At 39.8% G+C, this 23478-nt stretch overlaps 1 protein-coding gene across 19 annotated transcripts in view; it reads right to left on the bottom strand.

Annotated features, from left to right (window-relative positions):
- DNAH14 (dynein axonemal heavy chain 14) overlaps positions 1-23478 on the bottom strand; it is a 59400-nt gene that overhangs the window by 16026 nt on the left and 19896 nt on the right. For 12 of the 19 annotated variants that reach the window (XR_010114601.1, XR_010114603.1, XR_010114593.1 and 9 more), the window contains exons 2-6: positions 12488-12651; positions 11207-11403; positions 4278-4390; positions 2863-3002; positions 273-429 (exon numbers count right to left, since the gene is read on the bottom strand). Coding sequence is in view for 5 of the 19 variants with exons in the window: in XM_063613416.1 (XP_063469486.1) it covers positions 273-429; positions 2863-3002; positions 4278-4390; positions 11207-11403; positions 12488-12623 (743 nt within the window). In the remaining 14 variants the exon portion in view is untranslated. The remainder of the gene's footprint in view (positions 1-272; positions 430-2862; positions 3003-4277; positions 4391-11206; positions 11404-12487; positions 12652-23478) is intronic. The other 7 variants (XR_010114602.1, XR_010114606.1, XR_010114605.1 and 4 more) reach the window with 2 other exon arrangements.

Below are 23478 nucleotides of genomic sequence, written 5' to 3'. Positions count from 1 at the left end.
TGTAATAGGGGATACTTAGAAAGTCTGTTGATTATATTGACTTAAATCTTTTTTTCATGATTTATAATCTTTTTTTTCCCCCCGGAAAGAGAGTGGGAGACATGAAGTCTGAGGGCATTTGGACTTGAAGCAGGGCTTGTTGATCTGCCTCTCTAGTGCCTGGTATGTGGTAAGTGCTGAATAAAGGTTTGTAGAGGGCATAATTGATTGAATAAATGAATGAACAAATGAATGAATGATCACCCTTTCTAATCCCTGTAGTATTCCAGTACCTTAAACGCTCTCCTATGTTGAGTTTCTTTGGCATAAATACGGAGAACTTCTCATCCTTGTCAGTGGTGTCGGAAATCACATGGTGGGTGAAGGTGAGGGCATCCACAGAGATTCCTTGGGACCTCCCATAGTCTTGAAGCACAGCAGCAAGAAAGGCTTTGGAGAAGAACAGACACCATCAAGTTCCTTGTGAGTCTCAGGGCCTCCCGCTGGGGTTAGCAACAATGATGTCTCATGGAGAAGAAAGGGAAGAGTGGAGGAAAAAGAGAGAACAAAAGAGATGGGCTGGGCGGGAGCAGAGGACCAGTTCGCCCACCCTCTCAGGCCTTGGTGACTTTGGTCTGGCCAGCTGCAGGAGCCTCCTGGTGAACGTGGGTTGTTTTTCAAGGCCAGCACCCTCCTGTATTCATTGTGGGGATAGAGGGGCTGTAAATTCTGAGACCCTCTCCATTTCTGAGCCAATCTTGGCCGATGATCATACCTCATCCTCTCAGCAACAAAGATGGGACCCAGGGGCAAGTACAAGACCAAGTGTGTCAGAGTCTTCCTCAAGAAATGACATTTGGACACTGGGAAAAGGAAGGCTCTGTTGCCTCTAGGGTTGCTGAGGTGCTTGTGGCCATGTTTCCCCTTGGGTGCATGGAGGAAAGCTACGTGCAGTAGGAAAAAAATGAGAACATCTCAAACTCACCATGCCTGTCACTATGATCTCCATCAGCCTGCTCCTCTCCCTGTGCTCCATATTTCAGTGAATGACGCCAGCAGCCACCCAGCTTTCCAAGCCAGAGACCCAGGAGTCATGCTTAACCTCCTTCTCCCACAACCCCTGTCCTTCCAAACATGGAGTCCAGTTGGTTCTGCTTCCTAAATGCCCCCTACTCCCTGCTTCTGCCCACTACCACTGCCCTACTGTGATCACCACCAGCTCTTGCCTGGAGAATAAAGCAGACTCCTTATTTTATTTATTTATTGATAAGATAGGGTCTTGCTCTGTTGCCCAGGCTGGAGTACAGTGGCACGATCATGGCTCATTGCAGCCTCGACCTCCTGGGCTCGAGCAATCCTCCTGCCTCAGCCTCCTGAGTAGCTGGGACTACAGCTGTGCACCACCACACCTGGCTAATTTGCAGACTCCTTAAATGACCAGGACCCAGTCTTGTTCTTCTCCAATGTACCCCTGCCCTTCTTCCTTCCTATAGCTGCTGGATCATGACCTCTCTGGCCTGGAACACTTCAGTGGTTTGTGCTGCCACAGGATGGAGTCAACTCCCTCAATGTGTCTTACACAGCCCCGGGGGCCAGCCGTGCCCAAATTTGCAGCTGCACCATTCTCCCTTTTGGGGTCTTTTGTTTTGGCCATAATGAACATTTGGTTCCTCCTAGTGTGAATGGTGTTTTCTCTAGTAAGAATGCTGTCCCCGCTTAGTCCAGTCATTGAAACACTCAACTTTTTAAGTCAGGCTGAGTTCAAATCTTGACTCAGTCGCCTATTAGTTTTTTTCACCGCCCCCCCCCCCCCGCCAAAGAATCATTCCACTTAGTAGTAGAGTGACCTTGGATGAGACTCTCAACTTTTTGCTAGTGATATGACTTGGGGCAAATTTCTTAACTTCTCTGTGCTAAGGTTTTCTCTCTGAAAACAGGGATAGTTACAGTAAAAACCTCATAAGATTGTCATCAGAATTAAATGACTTAATTTATACAAAATCCTCAGAACAGTGCATGACACCCAGTAAGTACCATGTAAGCTCCACCAATTATTCTCTTCTTCCTCTGTCTGCACCTGGATAATGCTTCACTGGTAGCAAGCTTCCAGACTCATCCTAGGCGTTATTTCCTTAGTGGGCTTGCCTGGTTCTTAGTGAAGGTCCCTCTGTTTTATGCTCCACAAGTACTGATCCATTCATATATTCTATTCAGAATGCCATTCATTCATTCTTCAAATATTTATTGAGAGCTTTTTGTGTGTGTGTGCTGGGGCCTGTATCAGGTGCTAGGGGCACCACAGAAGTTAAAACAGACCTAGTTCTTGCCTTTATGGAGCTCACAGCCCAGTGTTGCCCCTTTACAACTCTCTTTCCACCCCACAACCACACATCGTTGGAATGCACTCCGGTTCATGTCTGCCTTCCCTGCTGGACATTTGTGCTGAGCAGGTAGGGCCTAGGTCCCAGCATTCAGTCATCAAGTCTTGTTACAGAAATAAATGAATGAATGGCTGAAGTTCAGAGTCAATCTTGTGAAGTTGCCCATCTCCACCCCTTTGTCACGGCCTTTGGAGGGGCTGGGTGCTAGTGTTGACCTTTGACATCATAGAAGCAATGGTAGAGAGATGATACAGTGACCTGCCAAGGCGCAGGTGAAATCTGATATGGGTGGGTGGATTTGGCATGTGAGGAAGTTGGGGTGAGAGAAGGAAGTGGGTGGGGAGGGAGAAGAGACTGCTCTAGTGCACACTAGAGACCCAGGCACCTGTGGAGGCGCAGGTGTTGTCATCCTGAAGGGGAGGAGGAAAGGGTGAGTGACGGAGGGACTGAGTGCAAACTTGCCTGGGCCAGGGCTGGAGCTGACCTTGGTTCTAATGCTCACCTTGTGGAAAGAAGAAAGCTGGGAGCCAGTATCTTGAAGGAAACCCTTCAAAGAAATTGTTCTCTGAATCCTCAGGGTGTTTGCACTTTTGGCTAGATGATGGAATAGACTGCTTCCAAACTGTGAAAAATCTCATATACCTGGTGGAAGGCAGACCACAGGTTGGGGGGTTAAGGGCATAATAATTGCACACCTTTGGGTGACGTGGGCCATTTCCTCCAGTCCCTCCCCTCCCAGCGCCCTTCTTTTACTTTTCATTTCAATTCCCCCAACGCAGGACTTTTATCAGGCCCTTGAATGGGAGCCAGCTATGGTTTTAAGCTCATGAAGGAAAAGGGGGACCACAAAGGCTGGAAGGTAACAGATTTGGGTAACAAGAGATGTCATTATTATAGTGGGAATCCTGCCTGCACCTCACAGAATCTTGTCTGTTGTTTTTGAGGCACAGACTTCTCCCAAAGGATATAAAGAAATGTGGGTCAGATGTCTGCAGTGCTGTTGCTACACTTATAGTTAAATGGAATAGGAGGCAGCCTGGCACAGACTTTGGAATCAGTTCTGGGTTTGAATCTCAATATTTCCATGTTCTAGTTGTGAAGCCTTGGGCACTTCATGTCCTTGGACTCAGTTTCCTCATCTCTAAAATGGGGATGATGATAATGATAGCACCTACTTCACATCACAGGGCTGCTGTGAGAACTGAGTGGGCTGCTGTGAGTAAAGCTCCTAGAGAAATGCTCCACATCCTGTGAGGCACTTGCTAGATGTCGCTACTCTAACACTTCTCCAGCTATTTTTATTATAACTAAAAACACATTTAAAAATTACATGTGGCTGGGCACAGTGGCTCACGCCTGTAATCCCTGCACTTTGGGAGGCCAAGGCAGATGGATCACTTGAGGTTAGGAGTTCAAAACCAGCCTGGCCAATATGGTGAAACCCCTTCTCTACTAAAAATACAAAATATGAGCTGGGTATGGTGGCAGGTGCCTGTAATCCCAGCTACTAGGGAGGCTGAGGCAGGAGAATTGCTTGAACCCAGGAGGCAGAGGTTGCAGTGAGCCAAGATCATGCCACTGCACTCCAGCCTGGGTGATAGAGCGAGACTCTTGTCTCAAAAAAAAAATTACATGTAACTAATTATTTCCTTTCACATTTCACCCTGTGCATTTCTTAGGAAAAAGAAATGTACTATGTTGTAGTCATAACTGTCTCTTGGAGTGGAGGGAGCTTACTCAGGACTCAACATCTTAGGTCCTCACTTTCTCAGCTCAAACAGAAGATAAGAATCCCTCCCTTGCTTAATTCACACGTTACCGTGAGAACCTAAGGAGACCAAGCATGGGAAATGATGTCATAAACTTTGGGCTTTAAGCAAAAATGAGGGAGAAACGTAAAGCAGCTTTCATCCATACCGACGCTGTATTACAGTGTAAGCCACTTTGGCCCAAGTTTTGAAGAGATTCAGTCGCTGGATGAGATCATCAATCCAGGAACTCAGTGGCTTACGCGATCTGTAGGCGTGTTTCTGTTGGGATTTAAAGACAGTCACATCATTTGTTTCCTTGTCTTTGGGGTCATTAGGAACATTTCCGCAAACCTTGGTAATAGACTCACTTGCCAGGGAGAAATAACTTGGCAGGAGGATGTCATTTTCCAACTGAAAGCACATAATGAAAAGTCTAAACCTTATTACCAGGGCAAAACAACATTATCTTAACAGTGCTTTGGATAAAACGCTTGGAAGCTTCCATCCTTTCTGAAGGCTTTTATCACTCTTCTCAAATCTTTTCATTTCCTCACCTCCTTTCCTCCTCTCTGGGGAGATTACCTTCACGTGCTATTAGGTATGAGCAGTTTCAGCTTCCTGGTCTTCCCCTATACAAAGTTCTATAAATCCCACCCACTGTCTACTCCCTTACCTACCTTTGCCTTCCAGTTCTGAGCCCAGCTGCCCCTGCCCCTGCCCCTGTGGATTCAGCTTTCCATTCTCCAGCCCTGTTTATTAATGCTCCCTTCCATCTTAACTACACAAACCACCCAACACTCAATCCTACCTGTTTGTTGCAAGTGGGGAGAAGGGGACCCTTGCAGCCCTCTAGCTCCTTTCTCCTTTTGTTTACTGTCCCCTCTTCTGGAGTCTTCATTAGAAATCACAAGCGACCTTCTGTTTTCCATATTCAAGCCTCACTCCCTGCACCTGTATCCTCTGCAGCTTTTGACGGAGCTCATTGCTTCCTCCTGCTTTCTTCCCTAGGCTTCTGTGACTAGACTCCATCCTGGCTTTCTCTTGAATTCTCCAACTACTCCTTTTTAGGTCTCATTCATTGGCACCTCTTCTTCCCTCCCTCAAGGCTGGTGTTGCCTGGAATCCCTTCAGCCCTCTTCTCTTGCTACTTTATATTCCCTCTCCCAGATTTAATCCATGGCTCTGTCCAGGCTGATGACACGAAGCGCTCGCTTTGCAGCCCGTGCTCTTGTCCCATTGCTTTTCTTATTTATTTATTTATTTATTTATTATTATACTTTAAGTTCTAGGGTACATGTGCACAACGTACAGGTTTGTTACATATGTATACATGTGCCATGTTGGTGAGCTGCACCCGTTAACTCGTCATTTACATTACGTATATCTCCTAATGCTATCCCTCCCTCCTCCCCACTGCCCACGACAGGCCCCAGTGTGTGATGTTCCTCACCCTGTGTCCAAGTGTTCTCATTGCTCAGTTCCCACCTATGAGTGAGAACATGTGGTGTTTGGTTTTCTATCCTTGCAATAGTTTGCTCAGAATGATGGTTTCCAGCTTCATCCATGTCCCTACAAAGGACATGAACTCATCCTTTTTTATGGCTGCATAGTATTCCATGGTATATATGCGCCACATTTTCTTAATCCAGTCTATCATTGATGGACATTTGGGTTGGTTCCAAGTCTTTGCCATTGTGAATAGTGCTGCAATAAACATACATGTGCATGTGTCTTTATATTATAGCAGCATGCTTTATAGTCCTTTGGATATATGCCCAGTAATGGGATGGCTGGGTCAAATGGTATTTCTAGTTCTAGTGCTTGAGGAATCGCCACACTGTCTTCCACAATGATTGAACTAATTTACAGTCCCACCAACAGTGTAAAAGCGTTCCTATTTCTCCAACATCCTCTCCGGCACCTGTTGTTTCCTGACTTTTTAATGATCGCCATTCTAACTGGTGTGAGATGGTATCTCATTGTGGTTTTGATTTGCATTTCTCTGATGGCCAGTGATGATGAGCATTTTTTCATGTGTCTGTTGGCTGCATAAATGTCTTCTTTTGAGAAGTGTCTGTTCATATCCTTTGCTCACTTTTTAATAGGGTTGTTTGATTTTTTCTTGTAAATTTGTTTATGTTCTTTGTAGATTCTGGATATTAGCCCTTTGTCAGATGGGTAGATTGTAAAAATTTTCTCCCAGCCTGTAGGTTGCTGTTCACTCTGATGTAGTTTCTTTTGCTGTGCAGAAGCTCTTTCATTTAATTAGATCCCATTTGTCAATTTTGGCTTTTGTTGTCATTGCTTTTGGTGTTTTAGTCATGAAGTCCTTGCCCATGCCTATGGCCTGAATGGTATTGCCTAGGTTTTCTTCTAGGGTTTTTATGGTTTTAGGTCTAACATTTAAGTCTTTAATCCATCTTGAATTAATTTTTATATAAGGTGTAAGGAAGGGATACAGTTTCAGCTTTCTACATATGGCTAGCCACTTTTCCCAGCACCATTTATTAAATAGGGAATCGTTTCCCCATTTCTTCTTTCTGTCAGGTTTCTCAAAGATCAGATGGTTGTAGATACGTGGCATTATTTCTGAGGGCTCTGTTCTGTTCCATTGGTCTATATCTCTGTTTTGGTACCAGTACCATGCTGTTTTGGTTACTGCAGCCTTGTAGTTTAGTTTGAAGTCAGGTAGCATGATGCCTCCAGCTTTGTTCTTTTGGCTTAGGATTGACTTGGCACTGCGGGCTCTTTTTTGGTTCCATATGAACTTTAAAGTAGTTTTTTCCAATTCTGTGAAGAAAGTCATTGGTAGCTTGATGGGGATGGTATTTGAATCTATAAATTACCTTGGGCAGTATGGCCATTTTCACAATATTGATTCTTCCTATCCATGAGCATGGAATGTTCTTGCATTTGTTTGTGTCCTCTTTCATGTTATTGAGCAGTGGTTTGTAGTTCTCCTTGAAGAGGTCCTTCACATCCCTTGTAAGTTGGATTCCTAAGTATTTTATTCTCTTTGAAGCAATTGTGAATGGTAGTTCACTCATGATTTGGCTCTCTGTTTGTCTGTGATTGGTGTATAGGAACGCTTGTGATTTTTGCACATTGATTTTGTATCCTGAGACTTTGCTGAAGTTGCTTATCAGCTTAAGGAGATTTTGGGCTGAGATGATGGGGTTTTCTAAATATACAATCATGTCATCTGCAAACAGGGACAATTTGACTTCCTCTTTTCCTAATTGAATACCCTTTATTTCTTTCTCTTTCCTGATTGCCCTGGCCAGAACTTCCAACACTATGTTGAATAGGGGTGGTGAGACAGGGCATCCCTGTCTTGTGCCAGTTTTCAAAGGGAATGCTTCCAGTTTTTGCCCATTCAGTATGATACTGGCTGTGGGTTTGTCATAAATAGCTCTTATTATTTTGAGATACGTCCTATCAATACCTAGTTTATTGAGAGTTTTTAGCATGAAGCGTTGTTGAATTTTGTCAATGGCCTTTTCTGCATCTATTGAGATAATCATGTGGTTTTTGTCTTTGGTTCTGTTTACATGATGGATTACGTTTATTGATTTGCGTATGTTGAACTACCCTTGCATCCCAGGGGGGAAGCCAACTTGATCATAGTGGATAAGCTTTTTGATGTGTTGCTGGATTTGGTATGCCAGTATTTTATTGAGGATTTTTGCATCTATGTTCATCAGGGATATTGGTCTAAAATTCTCTTTTTTTGTTGTGTCTCTGCCAGGCTTTGGTATCAGGATGATGTTGGCCTCATAAAGTGAGTTAGGGAGGATTTTCTCTTTTTCTATTGATTGGAATAGTTTCAAAAGGAATGGTACCAGCTCCTCTTTGTACCTCTGGTAGAATTCAGCTGTGAATCCATCTGGTCCTGGACTTTTTTTGGTTGGTAAGCTATTAATTATTGCCTCAATTTCAGAACCTGTTATTGGTCTATTGAGGGATTCAACTTCTTCCTGGTTTAGTCTTGGGAGGGTGTATCTGTCCAGGAATTTATCCATTTCTTCTAGATTTTTTAGTTTATTTGCATAGGGGTGTTTATAGTATTCTCTGATGGTAGTTTGTATTTCTGTGGGATCGATGGTGATATCCCTTTTATCTTTTTTATTGTGTCCATTTGATTCTTATCTCTTTTATTCTTTATTAGTCTTGCTAGCTGTCTATCAATTTTGTTGATCTTTTCGAAAAACCAGCTCCTGGATTCATTGATTTTTTGAAGGCTTTTTTGTGTCTCTATCTCCTTCAGTTCTGCTCTGATCTTAGTTCCCACGCAATAATAATGGGAGACTTTAACACCCCACTGTCAACATTAGACAGATCAACAAGACAGAAAGTTAACAAGGATATCCAGGAATTGAACTCAGCTCTGCACCAAGCAGACCTAATAGACATCTACAGAACTCTCCACCCCAAATCAACAGAATATACATTCTTCTCAGCACCACATCGCACTTATTCCAAAATTGACCACATAGTTGGAAGTAAAGCACTCCTCAGCAAATGTAAAAGAACAGAAATTATAACAAACTGTCTCTCAGACCACAGTGCAATCAAACTAGAACTCAGGATTAAGAAACTCACTCAAAACTGCTCAACTACATGGAAACTGAACAACCTGCTCCTGAATGACTACTGGATACATAACGAAATGAAGGCAGAAATAAAGATGTTCTTTGAAACCAACGAGGACAAAGACACAACATACCAGAATCTCTGGGACACATTCAAAGCAGTGTGTAGAGGGAAATTTATAGCACTAAATGCCCACAAGAGAAAGCAGGAAAGATCCAAAATTGACACCCTAACATCACAATTAAAAGAACTAGAAAAGCAAGAGCAAACACATTCAAAAGCTAGCAGAAGGCAAGAAATAACTAAGATCAGTCCCATTGCCTTTCAATAGATCCACTTGAGAGCCCTTCTAGCTCCTCACACTTTCCATGTCCGAAACAAGATGTCTTCATCTGTTTCTCATACAGCACGTCTTTCTGCTCACCCTGTCTCTGAATGCACTAGTTCCTACCCATTTGTCCAAGCCGGACATTTCTACTTGATTCATCTCACCTCTTGTCACTCTGTCAGGTGAGCAATGGTCTCAGCCACATGTGACTGTACTTAGAGTGTACCAACTCGGCCGTGTTCTTTCAGCCTAACTTTGCACTTGTAGAGTCCTAGCTGTTTCACCATGGGGCTTGCTAAGAATGTAATAAGGCCTCTCTGCTTTTTACGTTTCCATATCTGTAAAATAAGGTCATTGGAGTGGGGGTTCCTTAAGATCCTTTCAAGCTCTGAAGTCCTATGATTCTGGATGTGTCTCCACATCTCAATTTTTCATCACAGCTTGTATTCAATTTTAAAGAATTATAATTGTTATTATTTCCTCTCATCTGTCTTCATGTTTTCTACATAGGTTTTAAAAATAACTTCATTGAGATGTAACTCATATGCCATACAACTTACTTATTTAAAGTGTACAAATTAATGTTTTTCGTATAATCACTAGTTGTGCAACTACCACTGTAGTCCATTGTAGAACGTTTTCATGACTCCAAAAGAAAACACTCTCAGCATCCATTCTCTAATTCTCTGTCACCCACAAACTGAGGCAACCAATAATCTATTTTCTGTCACTATGGATTTGTCTATTCTGGGCATTTCCTGTAAATGAAATCATATAGTATATGGTCTTTTGTGATGGCCTTCCTACACTTAGCACAGAAGAACTACTGTTTTCAAGGTTTATCCATGTGGTAGCCTGTATCAGTACTTCATTCATTTTGCTGGCTGAATAATATTTCATTACAGGGACATACCATATTTTATCCATTCATCAGTCAATGGACATTTGAATTGTTTTCACCTTTTGGGTATTATAAATAATGCTGCCATGAACATTCATGTGCAAGTTTTTGTGTGGACTTTTTTTTTTTTTTCTTTTTTGAGACGGAGTCTCCCTCTGTTGCCCAGGCTGGAGTGCAATAGCATGATCTCGGTTCACTGCAACCTCTCCCTTCTGGGTTCAAGCAATTCTCCTCCCTTAGCCTCACAAGTAGCTGGGATTATAGGCACCCACCACCATGCCTGGCCATTTTATTATTATTGTTATTTTTAGTAAAGACAGGGTTTCACCATGTTGGCCAGGCTGGTCTCAAACTCCTGACATCAGGTGATCCACCACCTTGGCCTCCCAAAGTGCTGGGATTACAAGCATGAGGCCCCGTGCCCGGCCTGGATTTATGCTTTAATTTCTCTTGGATATATTCCTAGGAGTGAAATTGCTGGGTCAAATGGTAAATCTGTTTAACTTTTTGAGGAACTACTGGACTATTTCCAAAGTAGCTGCACCATTTTACATTCCCATGAGTGGTGCATGAGGGTTCAAATTTCTCCCAATGCTTGTTTTTATGTATTTTTAATTCTCTCCATCTTAGTAGGTGTGAAGTTGTATCTCATTGTGGTTTTGATTTGCATTTCCCCCAAAGCAAATGCTGTTGAACATCTTTTCACATGTCTACACAGGTTTTCAATCTGGTATAGGATTCAGGGTTCTGGAAAAGGCCAGTGCTAATCCTAAGGGGAGAAGTTCATTTCTGGAGAAATAGTGTTTGTGTCCAACATCAAGCTTGTTAATTTCCTACTCTGTGCTGCCAGATCTTCCATGGCTTATTTTATTCCTGGTCTAATAAATATTGTGTTTTTACAATTTGGTCTTCTGTTTAAGACCATGACCCAGCAATTTCTTCATCATCTTATTTAGCTTTATTTTTATTTTAAAAGCAATTAAACTCAACACTTATAGTAATACCAAGAGTGCACCTACTTCAACATGAACTGCCATGATACATAGTTCACACACACAGATAGTGAGAACTAAGTGACGGTGCCGCCTGGCGAACAGTGACTGTTAAGAGGCATTCCAACTTCAGAGATGTGAAAATGTGAAAAAGTATGTCAGCATCTTTTAAGAGTTACAGATTTCATCACACAGATGCACTATTTAACTTCACCATTCCCTTGAACTTGGACATTTATTTCAAGCAAGCAAGAAAATAGGAAATAATAATAATTGCTTACCTGCCACAATGTAGGCACTCTCATATTAAGAAAAGAGCTAAATATTTCCTCCAATTCTTGGGTGAGGATGATCTCTCCTTTTATAGCAAGTTGAAGATCTTTTAAGGATTTATGTATGACAAATAATAACTTATCAAATCGTTTAATTTCTTGCTTCAAAAAGGTTAGCAAGACACAATGGATAAGGGGGTCGTGATCTGGATTTTAAAAAGAGATAAAATTTTGATATTTTACAGATTAAAAAGAGGTTTTACATAGAGGGACTTAGGCTTTGAAAGTTAAGGGAATTTTGTGTGTCTTGACCAGGGGTTGATAAACATTTTCTGTAGAAGGTCAGATAGCAAACATTTTAGGGTATGGGGACCATACCACCTCTGTGAAAGCTACTCAGCTCTCCCCTTGTAGTGTGGGTGCGGCCACACTATATACTGGTATAGCCACACTATCTACTATGTGTGGATGCATAGACAATATGTCATGAGTAAGTGTGTCTGTGTTCCAATAAAGCTTTATTTATGGCACTCAAATTGGAATTTCATATAACATTTATGTGTCATAAACTATACTCCTTCTTTTGATTTTTTTCAACCATTAAAAAATGCAAAAGCCATTTTTTAGTTCACAGGCTGTACAAAAACAAATGGTGGGCTGGATTTGGCCTGTGAGCCCTAATTTGCTGACCTTTGATTGAGACTCAACAATAATACTGTTTTGATAGACTATTGCTCAATATTTGGTTCCCAAATAAACTTCTGCAAAGGGATAAAATATGGGTATTAAAATTTAACTGGGAAAAGTATCATAGTCCAGCAATCTAGCCCCTTAGAGCTGGGTTTGGAGCCATCTCTGGGCAACCGGGCTTCCTCTGTCTTCCTGGGCCTGCCCTGATTCCCCTTAGCTTCTCGGAGTAAAGTGGTCTTTTAGCAGAAGGTCCCTCTAAACTTCCGCTGTTCCAGAAGGCAGAGAGGCAGAGAGAACAGGCATCTAGGAGCTCTTGAGAATCTCCAAAGCAGAGTTGCTGCTTTCTGGTTTGCTACACTTGTTATTTCTTCACTTTTGGTTTCAGTGCCACTCGCTACCCACCCCCAAACTAAAGCGTGATGTTCTTCTGTGCTCTTTGTCTTTCAACTTGGAGAGAGGAGGCAGAGACTGAGTTTTCCATCTTATCTCAGTCTTTTCACCTCTGGAGAATTTTTGTCCTATCTTTACCTTACTCCTGATGCCAGAGCCCTTTCTTGAGGAGAGTGAGGTAAGGGGAAAAAGCTCCTGTCCCATGCTCACCTTTGAGATTTTTAGAAAGAGACTCCCAAATGGAGCTTGACATCATGCTCTTCAATGTGCTTGGAGTTCCAACAGCACTTTCTTCTTTCTCCACTGTCAGTGGCAGCCGCTTTAGCAAGTCGGATAGAATTTCCATCACCAGTTCATCCTTACTCTGCTCAGGTCTGCAAAAGAAACCAAGAGAAGAATGAGACACAGAACAGGAAGGGGGAGATGGGGAGAGATTTGTTAAAGGATTCAAGAATACTGGTAGACAGGAGGAATATGTTTAGTGTTCTATACCACTGTAGGATGAGTATAGTTAACAAAAATAGATTTATACATCTTCAAACAGCTAGAAGGGAGGATACTGAAAGTTCCCAACACAAAGGATAAATGTTTGAGATGATGGACATATGAATTGCCCTGATCTGATCACTATACATTGTATGTATTGAAACATTACTATGTGCCCCAGAAATATGTACAATTATTATTATTATTTTTTTATTTCCTTAATAGGTTTATTTATTTATTTTATTTTTATTTTTATTATTATACTTTAGGTTTTAGGGTACATGTGCACAATGTGCAGGTTTGTTACATATGTATCCATGTGCGATGTTGATTTCCTGCACCCATTAACTTGTCATTTAGCATTAGGTATATCTCCTAATGCTATCCCTCTCCACTCCCCCAACCCCACAACAGTCCCCGGAGTGTGATGTTCCCCTTCCTGTGTCCATGAGTTCTCATTGTTCAATTCCCACCTATGAGTGACAACATGCGGTGTTTGGTTTTTTGTCCTTGCGATAGTTTACTGAGAATGATGTTTTCCAGTTTCATCCATGTCCCTACAAAGGACATGAACTCATCATTTTTTATGGCTGCATAGTATTCCATGGTGTATATGTGCCACATTTTCTTAATCCAGTCTATCGTTGTTGGACATTTGGGTTGGTTCCAAGTCTTTGCTATTGTGAACAGTGCTGCAATAAACATACGTGTGCATGTGTCTTTATAGCAGCATGATTTATAATCCTTTGGGTATATACCCAGTAATGGGATGGCTGGGTCAAATGGTATTTCTAGTTCTAGATCCCTGAGGAATCACCACACTGACTTCCACAATGGTTGAACTAGTTTACAGTCCCACCAACAGTGTAAAAGTGTTCCTATTCCTCCACATCCTCTCCAGCACCTGTTGTTTCCTGATTTTTTAATGATGGCCATTCTAACTGGTGTGAGATGGTTATCTCACTGTGGTTTTGATTTGCATTTCTCTGATGGCCAGTGATGATGAGCATTTCTTCATGTGTTTTTTGGCTGCATAAATGTCTTCTTTTGAGAAGTGTCTGTTCATGTCCTTTGCCCACTTTTTGATGGGGTTGTTTGTTTTTTTCTTGTAAATTTGTTTGAGTACATTGTAGATTCTGGATATTAGCCCTTTGTCAGATGAATAGGTTGCAAAAATTTTCTCCCATTCTGTAGGTTGCCTGTTCACTCTGATGGTAGTTTCTTTTGCTGTGCAGAAGCTGTTTAGTTTAATTAGATCCCATTTGTCAATTTTGGCTTTTGTTGCCATTGCTTTTGGTGTTTTAGACATGAAGTCCTTGCCCACGCCTATGTCCTGAATGGTATTGTCTAGGCTTTCTTGTAGGATTTTAATGGTTTTAGGTCTAACATTTAAGTCTTTAATCCATGTTGAATTAATTTTGTATAAGGTGTAAGGAAGGGATCCAGTTTCAGCTTTCTACATATGGCTAGCCAGTTTTCCCAGCACCATTTAATAAATAGGGAATCCTTTCCCCATTTCTTGTTTTTGTCAGGTTTGTCAAAGATCAGATAGTTGTAGATATGCGGCATCATTTCTGAGGGCTCTGTACTGTTCCATTGATCTATGTCTCTGTTGTGGTACCAGTACCATGCTGTTTTGATTACTGTAGCCTTGTAGTATAGTTTGAAGTCAGGTAGCGTGATGCCTCCAGCTTTGTTCTTTTGGCTTAGGATTGACTTGGTGATGCGGGCTCTTTTTTGGTTCCATATGAACTTTAAAGTAGTTTTTTCCAATTCTGTGAAGAAAGTCATTGGTAGCTTGATGGGGATGGCATTGAATCTATAAATTACCTTGGGCAGTATGGCCATTTTCACGATATTGATTCTTCCAACCCATGAGCATGGAATGTTCTTCCATTTGTTTGTATCCTCTTTTATTTCATTGAGCAGTGGTTTGTAGTTCTCCTTGAAGAGGTCCTTCACATCCCTTGTAAGTTGGATTCCTAGGTATTTTATTCTCTTTGAAGCAATTGTGAATGGGAGTTCACTCATGATTTGGCTCTCTGTTTGTCTGTGATTGGTGTACAAGAATGCTTGTGATTTTTGTACATTGATTTTGTATCCTGAGACTTTGCTGAAGTTGCTTATCAGCTTAAGGAGATTTTGGGCTGAGACGATGGGGTTTTCTAGATATACAATCATGTCATCCGCAAACAGAGACAATTTGACTTCCTCTTTTCCTAATTGAATACCCTTTATTTCCTTCTCCTGCCTGATTGCCCTGGCCAGAACTTCCAACACTATGTTGAATAGGAGCGGTGAGAGAGGGCATCCCTGTCTTGTGCCAGTTTTCAAAGGGAATGCTTCCAGTTTTTGCCCATTCAGTATGATAGTGGCTGTGTGTTTGTTATAGATAGCTTGTATTATTTTGAGATACGTCCCATCAATATCTAATTTATTGAGAGTTTTTAGCATGAAGGGTTGTTGAATTTTGTCAAAGGCCTTTTCTGCATCTATTGAGATAATCATGTGGTTCCTGTTGTTGGTTCTGTTTATATGCTGGATTACATTTATTGGTTTGCATATGTTGAACCAGCCTTGCATCCCAGGGATGAAGCCCACTTGATCATGGTGGATAAGCTTTTTCATGTGCTGCTGGATTCGGTTTGCCAGTATTTTATTGAGGATTTTTGCATCAATGTTCATCAAGGATATTGGTCTAAAATTCTCTTTTTTGGTTGTGTCTCTGCCAGGCTTTGGTATCAGGATGATGCTGGCCTCATAAAATGTGTTAGGGAGGATTCCCTCTTTTTCTACCAATTGGAATAGTTTCAGAAGGAATGGTACCAGTTCCTCCTTGTACCTCTGGTAGAATTCGGCTGTGAATCCATCAGGTCCTGGACTCTTTTTGGTTGGTAAGCTATTGATTATTGCCTCAATTTCAGAGCCTGTTATTGGTCTATTCGGAGATTCAACTTCTTCTTGGTTTAGTCTTGGGAGGGTGTATTTGTCGAGGAATTTATCCATTTCTTCTAGATTTTCTAGTTTATTTGCATAGAAGTGTTTGTAGTATTCTCTGATGGTAGATTGTATTTCTGTGGGATCGGTGGTGATATCCCCTTTATCATTTTTTATTGCATCTATTTGATTCTTCTCTCTTTTCTTCTTTATTAGTCTTGCTAGCAGTCTATCAATTTTGTTGATCTTTTCGAAAAACCAGCTCCTGGATTCATTAATTTTTTTAAAGGGTTTTTTGTGTCTCTATTTCCTTCAGTTCTGCTCTGATTTTAGTTATTTCTTGCCTTCTGCTAGCTTTTGAATGTGTTTGCTCTTGCTTTTCTAGTTCTTTTAATTGTGATGTTAGGGTGTCAATTTTGGATCTTTCCTGCTTTCTCTTGTGGGCATTTAGTGCTATAAATTTCCCTCTACACACTGCTTTGAATGTGTCCCAGAGATTCTGGTATGTTGTGTCTTTGTCCTCGTTGGTTTCAAAGAACATCTTTATTTCTGCCTTCATTTCGTTATGTATCCAGTAGTCATTCAGGAGCAGGTTGTTCAGTTTCCATGTAGTTGAGCAGTTTTGAGTGAGTTTCTTAATCCTGAGTTCTAGTTTGATTGCACTGTGGTCTGAGAGACAGTTTGTTATAATTTCTGTTCTTTTACATTTGCTGAGGAGAGCTTTACTTCCAACTATGTGGTCAATTTTGGAATAGGTGTGGTGTGGTGCTGAAAAAAATGTATATTCTGTTGATTTGGGGTGGAGAGTTCTGTAGATGTCTATTAGGTCCACTTGGTGCAGAGCTGAGTTCGATTCCTGGGTATCCTTGTTAACTTTCTGTCTCATTGATCTGTCTAATGTTGACAGTGGGGTGTTAAAATCTCCCATTATTATTGTGTGGGAGTTTAAGTCTCTTTGTAGGTCACTGAGGACTTGCTTTATGAATCTGGGTGCTCCTGTGTTGGGTGCATATATATTTAGGATAGTTAGCTCTTCTTGTTGAATTGATCCCTTTACCATTGTGTAATGGCCTTCTTTGTCTCTTTTCATCTTTGTTGGTTTAAAGTCTATTTTATCAGAGACTAGGATTGCAACCCCTGCCTTTTTTTGTTTTCCATTTGCTTGGTAGATCTTCCTCCATCCCTTTATTTTGAGTCTATGTGTGTCTCTGCACGTGAGATGGGTTTCCTGAATACAGCACACTGATGGATCTTGACTCCTTATCCAATTTGCCAGTCTGTGTCTTTTAATTGGAGCATTTAGTCCATTTACATTTAAAGTTAATATTGTTATGTGTGAATTTGATCCTGTCATTATGATGTTAGTTGGTTATTTTGCTTGTTAGTTGATGCAGTTTCTTCCTAGCCTCAATGGTCTTTACAATTTGGCATGTTTTTGCAGTGGCTGGTACCGGTTGTTCCTTTCCATGTTTAGTGCTTCCTTCAGGAGCTCTTTTAGCGCAGGTCTGGTGGTTGCAAAATCACTCAGCATTTGCTTGTCTGTAAAGTATTTTATTTCTCCTTCACTTATAAAGCTTAGTTTGGCTGGATATGAAATTCTGGGTTGAAAATTCTTTTCTTTAAGAATGTTGAATATTGGCCCCCACTCTCTTCTGGCTTGTAGAGTTTCTGCCAAGGGATCCACTGTTAGTCTGATGGGCTTCCCTTTGTGGGTAACCCGACCTTTCTCTCTGGCCACCTTTAACATTTTTTCCTTCATTTCAACTTTGGTGAATCTGACAATTATGTGTCTTGGAGTTGCTCTTCTCAAGGAGTATCTTTGTGGCGTTCTCTGTATTTCCTGAATCTGAATGTTGGCCTGCCTTGCTAGATTGGGGAAGTTCTCCTGGATAATATCTTGCAGAGTGTCTTCCAACTTGGTTCCATTCTCCCCGTCACTTTCAGGTACACCAATCAGACGTAGGTTTGGTCTTTTCACATAGTCCCATATTTCTTGGAGGCTTTGTTCCTTAAACTTCCCTTCTCGCTTCATTTCATTCATTTCGTCTTCCATCACTGATACCCTTTCTTCCGGTTGATCGCATTGGCTACCGAGGCTTCTGCAATCTTCATGTAGCTCTCAAAACTTGGCTTTCAGCTCCATCAGCTCCTTTAAGCCCTTCTCTGCATTGGTTATCTTAGTTATACGTTCATCTATTTTTTTTCAATGTTTTTAACTTCTTTGCCATTGGTTTGAATTTCCTCCCGTAGCTTGGAGTAGTTTGATCGTCTGAAGCCTTCTTCTCTCAACTCATCAAAGTCATTCTCCATCCAGCTTTGTTCCGTAGCTGTTGAGGAACTGCGTTCCTTTGGAGGAGGAGAGGTGCTCTGCTTTTTAGAGTTTCCAGTTTTTCTGCTCTGTTTTCTCCCCATTTTTGTAGGTTTTTCTACTTTTGGTCTTTGATGATGGTGATGTACAGATGGGTTTTTGGTGTGGGTGACCTGTTTGTTAGTTTTCCTTCTAACAGATAGGACCCTCAGCTGCAGGTCTATTGGAGTTTGCTAGAGGTCCACTCCAGACCCTGTTTTGCTGGGTGTCAGCAGCGGTGGCTGCAGAACAGCAGATTTTCGTGAGACCGCAAATTCAGCTGTCTGATCGTTCCTCTGGAAGTTTTGTCTCAGAGGAGTACCTGGCCGAGTGATGTGTCAGTCTGTCCCTACTGGGGGGTGCCTCCCAGTTAGGCTGCTCGGGGGTCAGGGACCCACTTTAGGAGGCAGTCTGCCCATTCTCAGATCTCCAGCTGCATGCTGGGAGAACCAGTACTCTCTTCAAAGCTGGCAGACAGGGACATTTAGGTCTGCAGAGGTTCCTGCTGTCTTTTTCTTTGTCTGTGCCCTGCCCCCAGAGGTGGAGCCTACAGAGGCAGGCAGGCTTCCTTGAGCTGTGGTGGGCTCCACCCAGTTCGAGCTTCCTGGCTGCTTTATTTACCTAAGCAAGCCTGGTTATGTGCCACATTTTCTTAATCCTGCCTATCGTTGGACATTTAGGTTGGTTCCAAGTCTTTGCTATTGTGAATAGTGCCGCTATAAACATACATGTGGACAGCATTAGGAGATATACCTAATGCTAAATGACGAGTTAATGGGTGGAGCACACCAACATGGCACATGTATACATATATAACAAACCTGCACGTTGTGCACATATACCCTAAAACTTAAAGTATAATAATAATAAAATAAAAAAAATTTAATGGAAAAAAAACTCTCTGGATGCTTTAGTATTCTGATAGCTCTGGTTGTTTGCTGTCAAAAGCTCTTGCAACCAACTCTGAAATTCTTTTATGAGAGAAATCTGACTTCAAAGCAATTTGATTTGTATTTATTAAATTTCTAATATTTGCAGGAACTCTAAAGAAGCTTGATTATTAGATTCCTGCCTCTGCCTCAAAAAAAAAAAAGCCAGAAATCTACACAGCAGGTATGAAGCTGACAACTATAACATCAATGTAGGACAGTCTACCTATTGACGAGACTCAGGGTGCAGAAAGAGTCCTAGTCATGACCCAAAGAATACCAAGAAAGGCCACAGAAGGATCATTCACTGCAGCCAATAACTGAAGGATACAACTTTGACCATAACTGGAGATAAGACGAAGAAACAGACCCTAAGCGAAGTAGATTGCACTGGATTAAAAAAAAAAATCCCTAAATCAAATCCATTCTGGATTTGCAATAAAGCAAGAAAAAGAGCCAACAAGGCCGGGTGCAGTGGCTCACGTCTGTAATCCCAGCGCTTTGGGAGGCCAAGGTGGGTGGATCACTTGATGCCAGGAGTTCGAGACCAGCTTGGGCAAGATGGCAAAACCCCGCCTCTACTAAAAATACAAAAATTAGCCAGGAGTGGCTGTAATCCCAGCTACTTAAGAGGCTGAGGCAGGCGAATCGCTGGAACCCAGGAGGCAGAGGTTGCAGTGAGCTGAGATCATGCCACTGCACTCCAGCCTGGGCAATAGAGTGAGACTCCATCTCAAAAAATAAAATACAATAAAATAAAAAGAGCCAAAGAGTAAATATTTCAGACTTTGTGAGTCAAAAGGCAAAACTGAGGCTATTACATAGGCACCATATAACAAAAGACAAAACAAATTGCCACAAATGTTTTATTGATGAAAGTCAATAAGTGGTAATAATAATTAAGTATGTTTTTTTGTAATACAGGCCTATGAGAAAAATAGTGTTCTTTTGGGGAAGATAACATCTCACTTAACTGGGATTCAAAGTTGGTGTTACCTATCACTAAAGTGGTTGTGAATTTTCATGTATAAAAACCATTCTTAGCTTGTAGACGTACAAAAACAGGTGGCAGGCCAGATTTGGCCGATAGGCCATCATTTGCCAACTCCTTCAAGAGAGTATATGCTAACCCCAACCTCAGCATTGACTTTGGAGTGACTTACATATTCATGCTCTCATCATTACCAACAAACATCCAATAAACAAGAAAGGGTGCTCAAACTCATTACTAATCAAACCGTAAAAAAAAATTAAATGAGCTACTTTTTTCATATCAGACAAGTAAAAAACATCAAGTTAACCTCACACTTCTCCACAGCAACATTCAAATGCCAGAACATTTCCTAAGGGAAATAAAAAGAATAGCTTAAGAATTTTATATAGAGTCAAGTTTTCATTTAAGCATAAAGATAACAAACATTTCAAAACATGCAAAATTCAAGAAAAATATCACCCATAATACTTTCTTATAAAAGGCACATGACAATAAATCCCACCAACAGACATAAAATAAAGACAACTTATAAATAAAGAAAATAATAATAACAGCATTAAACTCATTTAAATACAGAACTAAGTCAAAACAATGAAGGGACTTATGAACACAGAACAAAATTTTATTTCTACACTTATATTTAGGTAGCAAATAAAATCTAAATATGAGTATCAAAGTAATAGTGCAAGTACTAAAAAAAAATCAAGATGGGAGGAAAGGGAGGTAGATGGAATGTAGGTAGCATAAGTGATTTGCTTTCCTCATCTTTCAGATACAGAGGTCAACAGACACTGGTTAAGGCTGATAAATATAAAATAACAGAAGTGTAAATACATTATTAAAAAGTATAAAATTATCCGTAAGAAGAACAAAAATTATAACATAAACAATGGAAATCTGGGAGTAGGAGACATCAGATAAAAGGTAAATTCATGAATTATATTCTAATATCTTCATTTTGCAATGGGGAGTCAATAGATGCTATCTAAAACGCACAGTTCACAAAATACAGGTTGAAATATAATGTATTAAGTCTTGAAGAAATATAATAATGCATGAATCTTCCAAAGTATCAGAGGCCAAACAAACTATGTGTTTACACGAGAGGGATTAAAAACATGAGAAAAAGTTTAAAATAAAGGATAGTTGTGGTTGATTTTAATAGGTTGCCCATACAATATTCATTTCCTCTTTCACTTTCCCAAACAGTAATCTTATTTTTATTCAGGTAGATCTGAAAAAATAAAAGACAGGTTAACTATTACAAAGAATAAAGTAATAAATCAGACAAAACAAATCAAGAGTCTGGAAGAAGAGAGAAATGGGGACCATAATGACTGAGAATAATTTTCCAGACATAAATCTTCAGTTTCATAAAGTTCAACAAATTCTAAGCAGAATGAACATATGTTCATATATATATACATATGAGCACCCACATGTGGATACACACACACACACACACACACACAAACACCCAACATAGTGAAACTGCAGAATGCCAAAGACAAGGAGGAGATCCTAATGATACTAGAGATAGATTACTTAAGCTGGAAAACCATTGAACTAAGAATGGGCTTCTTGACGATAAAATCTAAACCAAGAAAATGATACAATATTTTCAATGTGCTAAGGAAAAATAAGCATCAACTTGGAATTCTATATCTGGTAAAAATATGTTTCAAGAATAAAGGCAACATAAAGACATTGCTAGGCAAATAAAATCAATAAACACAAATAAAAATTATCCTAAAGGACTTCAAAAAAGAAGTACTATGATCCCAAGTGAAAGGTCTCAGATGAGAGAAAAAATTATGAGCAAAAAAAGTAATATGTGAGTAAAGCTAAACAAACACTGCATAAAACAATAATTATTTCTTATGGGATTAAAAGTGAGATGGAACTAAATTACCCAACAATAACAGCGTAGAGGTCAGGAGAGGGAATGACCAGAACGAAAGTGTTTTAAGATACTTGCATTTTCTGGGGGAAGAAAAATAGATGGATTAAACTTATGCTTTGATAAATATGCATCTTAAAATTTTTATGCTAATGACTAAAGGATATATAGAATGCATAAATTTCAAGCTAACAGTTGGGAGTGGGGGTGAAATAAAAATAAATATATAAGCAACCCATCTAAGAGGAGACAGAAAGATAAATAGAAAAGTCAGAACAAAAGAGAAAGTACAAAATAAAGTGGCAGAAATAAATAGAAACATATTACTAATTATAATCAATATAAATGAACTAAATTATCTAAAAGGACAATGACAGCAAAATTAGGAAGAAATTTCAGTTATACCGTATTCAAAAGACAAATTTCTGAAACATAAGGATACAACAAGGATGCAAGTACAGGAAAGAGATATACCAGGCAACTATTAAAGAAAACAAAAATATTATAGCTATATTTATATCAGAAAAAAGATATTCAAGCAGAAAGAGTCACTGGACAGAAAGACAATCACTACATAGTGACTAAATTTTCATTTCGCCAGGAAAATAAGACAGAAGAGTTTGGAATTTGGACTTAACAACATGGTTTCTAAATATAGAATGCAAATGTGTAAACATACAATATATATTTCAAAAACTGAAAGAACCATAGGGAGAAAAAATAAATCTAGTATGATAATAAGGCATTTTAACAAACTTATTTCAGTTAATCAGGCCAACCTTTTCCTACCAAAACTAGCAAACAAACAAACAAAAACATTAAGGATACAGATTTTAACAACACAATTTAAAAGTTTGATTTAACATATTATATAAAACTCAAGAAGTGGAGAATACATATAATTTTAAGCACATATGGCATAGTTTGAAAATCAACCACCTACTGGATCATAATGTAAGTCAACAAATTTGAAATGATTTATCATCATATAGCCCAAATTCTATGATCACAATACAATTAGAGTAGAAATAGATGAATCATGAAACCCCATAAATTTGGAAATTAAGAAATACATGTCTAAATAACTCATATTTCAAAAAAAGAAATGATAGAAAATTTAAAATATTAAGAAATAAATGTTAAGATATTAAAATTAAAACCTGTGAGATGCAGCTAAAGAGGTACTCATACATCCTCTTTATACAGCCATAAAATACTTATACTAGAAAACAAGAAATATTATCTAAATTAAGTATCCAAATTAAGAAGTTAGAAAAAGTAAAACTTTATAAATCCAAAGTAGAATAATACTAAAGATTAGAGCAGAAATGTTTAAAAATAGAAAACAAACCTACAATCAAGGGATCAATAGAGCAAAATATTACTGAGTAGAAAAAACAAAGACATCAATTCTTTACACTCAAAATAACTTCAATCAGAATCTCAACAGTTTTTTTGTTTGTTTGTTTGACAGACTTTGTCAAGGTGATTAAAAATTTATATAGAAGAATAAAAGGTCAGGAACAGCCAAGACATTTCTGGGAAAAAAATACCATGAAAGACAGTCTAATAGTAGAATTAATAATAAAGCTTTAGTAACTGAGGCAG

This window comes from Symphalangus syndactylus, chromosome 19, assembly GCF_028878055.3.
Source record: "Symphalangus syndactylus isolate Jambi chromosome 19, NHGRI_mSymSyn1-v2.1_pri, whole genome shotgun sequence".
NCBI classification, from domain to species: domain Eukaryota; kingdom Metazoa; phylum Chordata; class Mammalia; order Primates; family Hylobatidae; genus Symphalangus; species Symphalangus syndactylus.
This window is presented reverse-complemented; position numbering and strand designations above follow the sequence as displayed.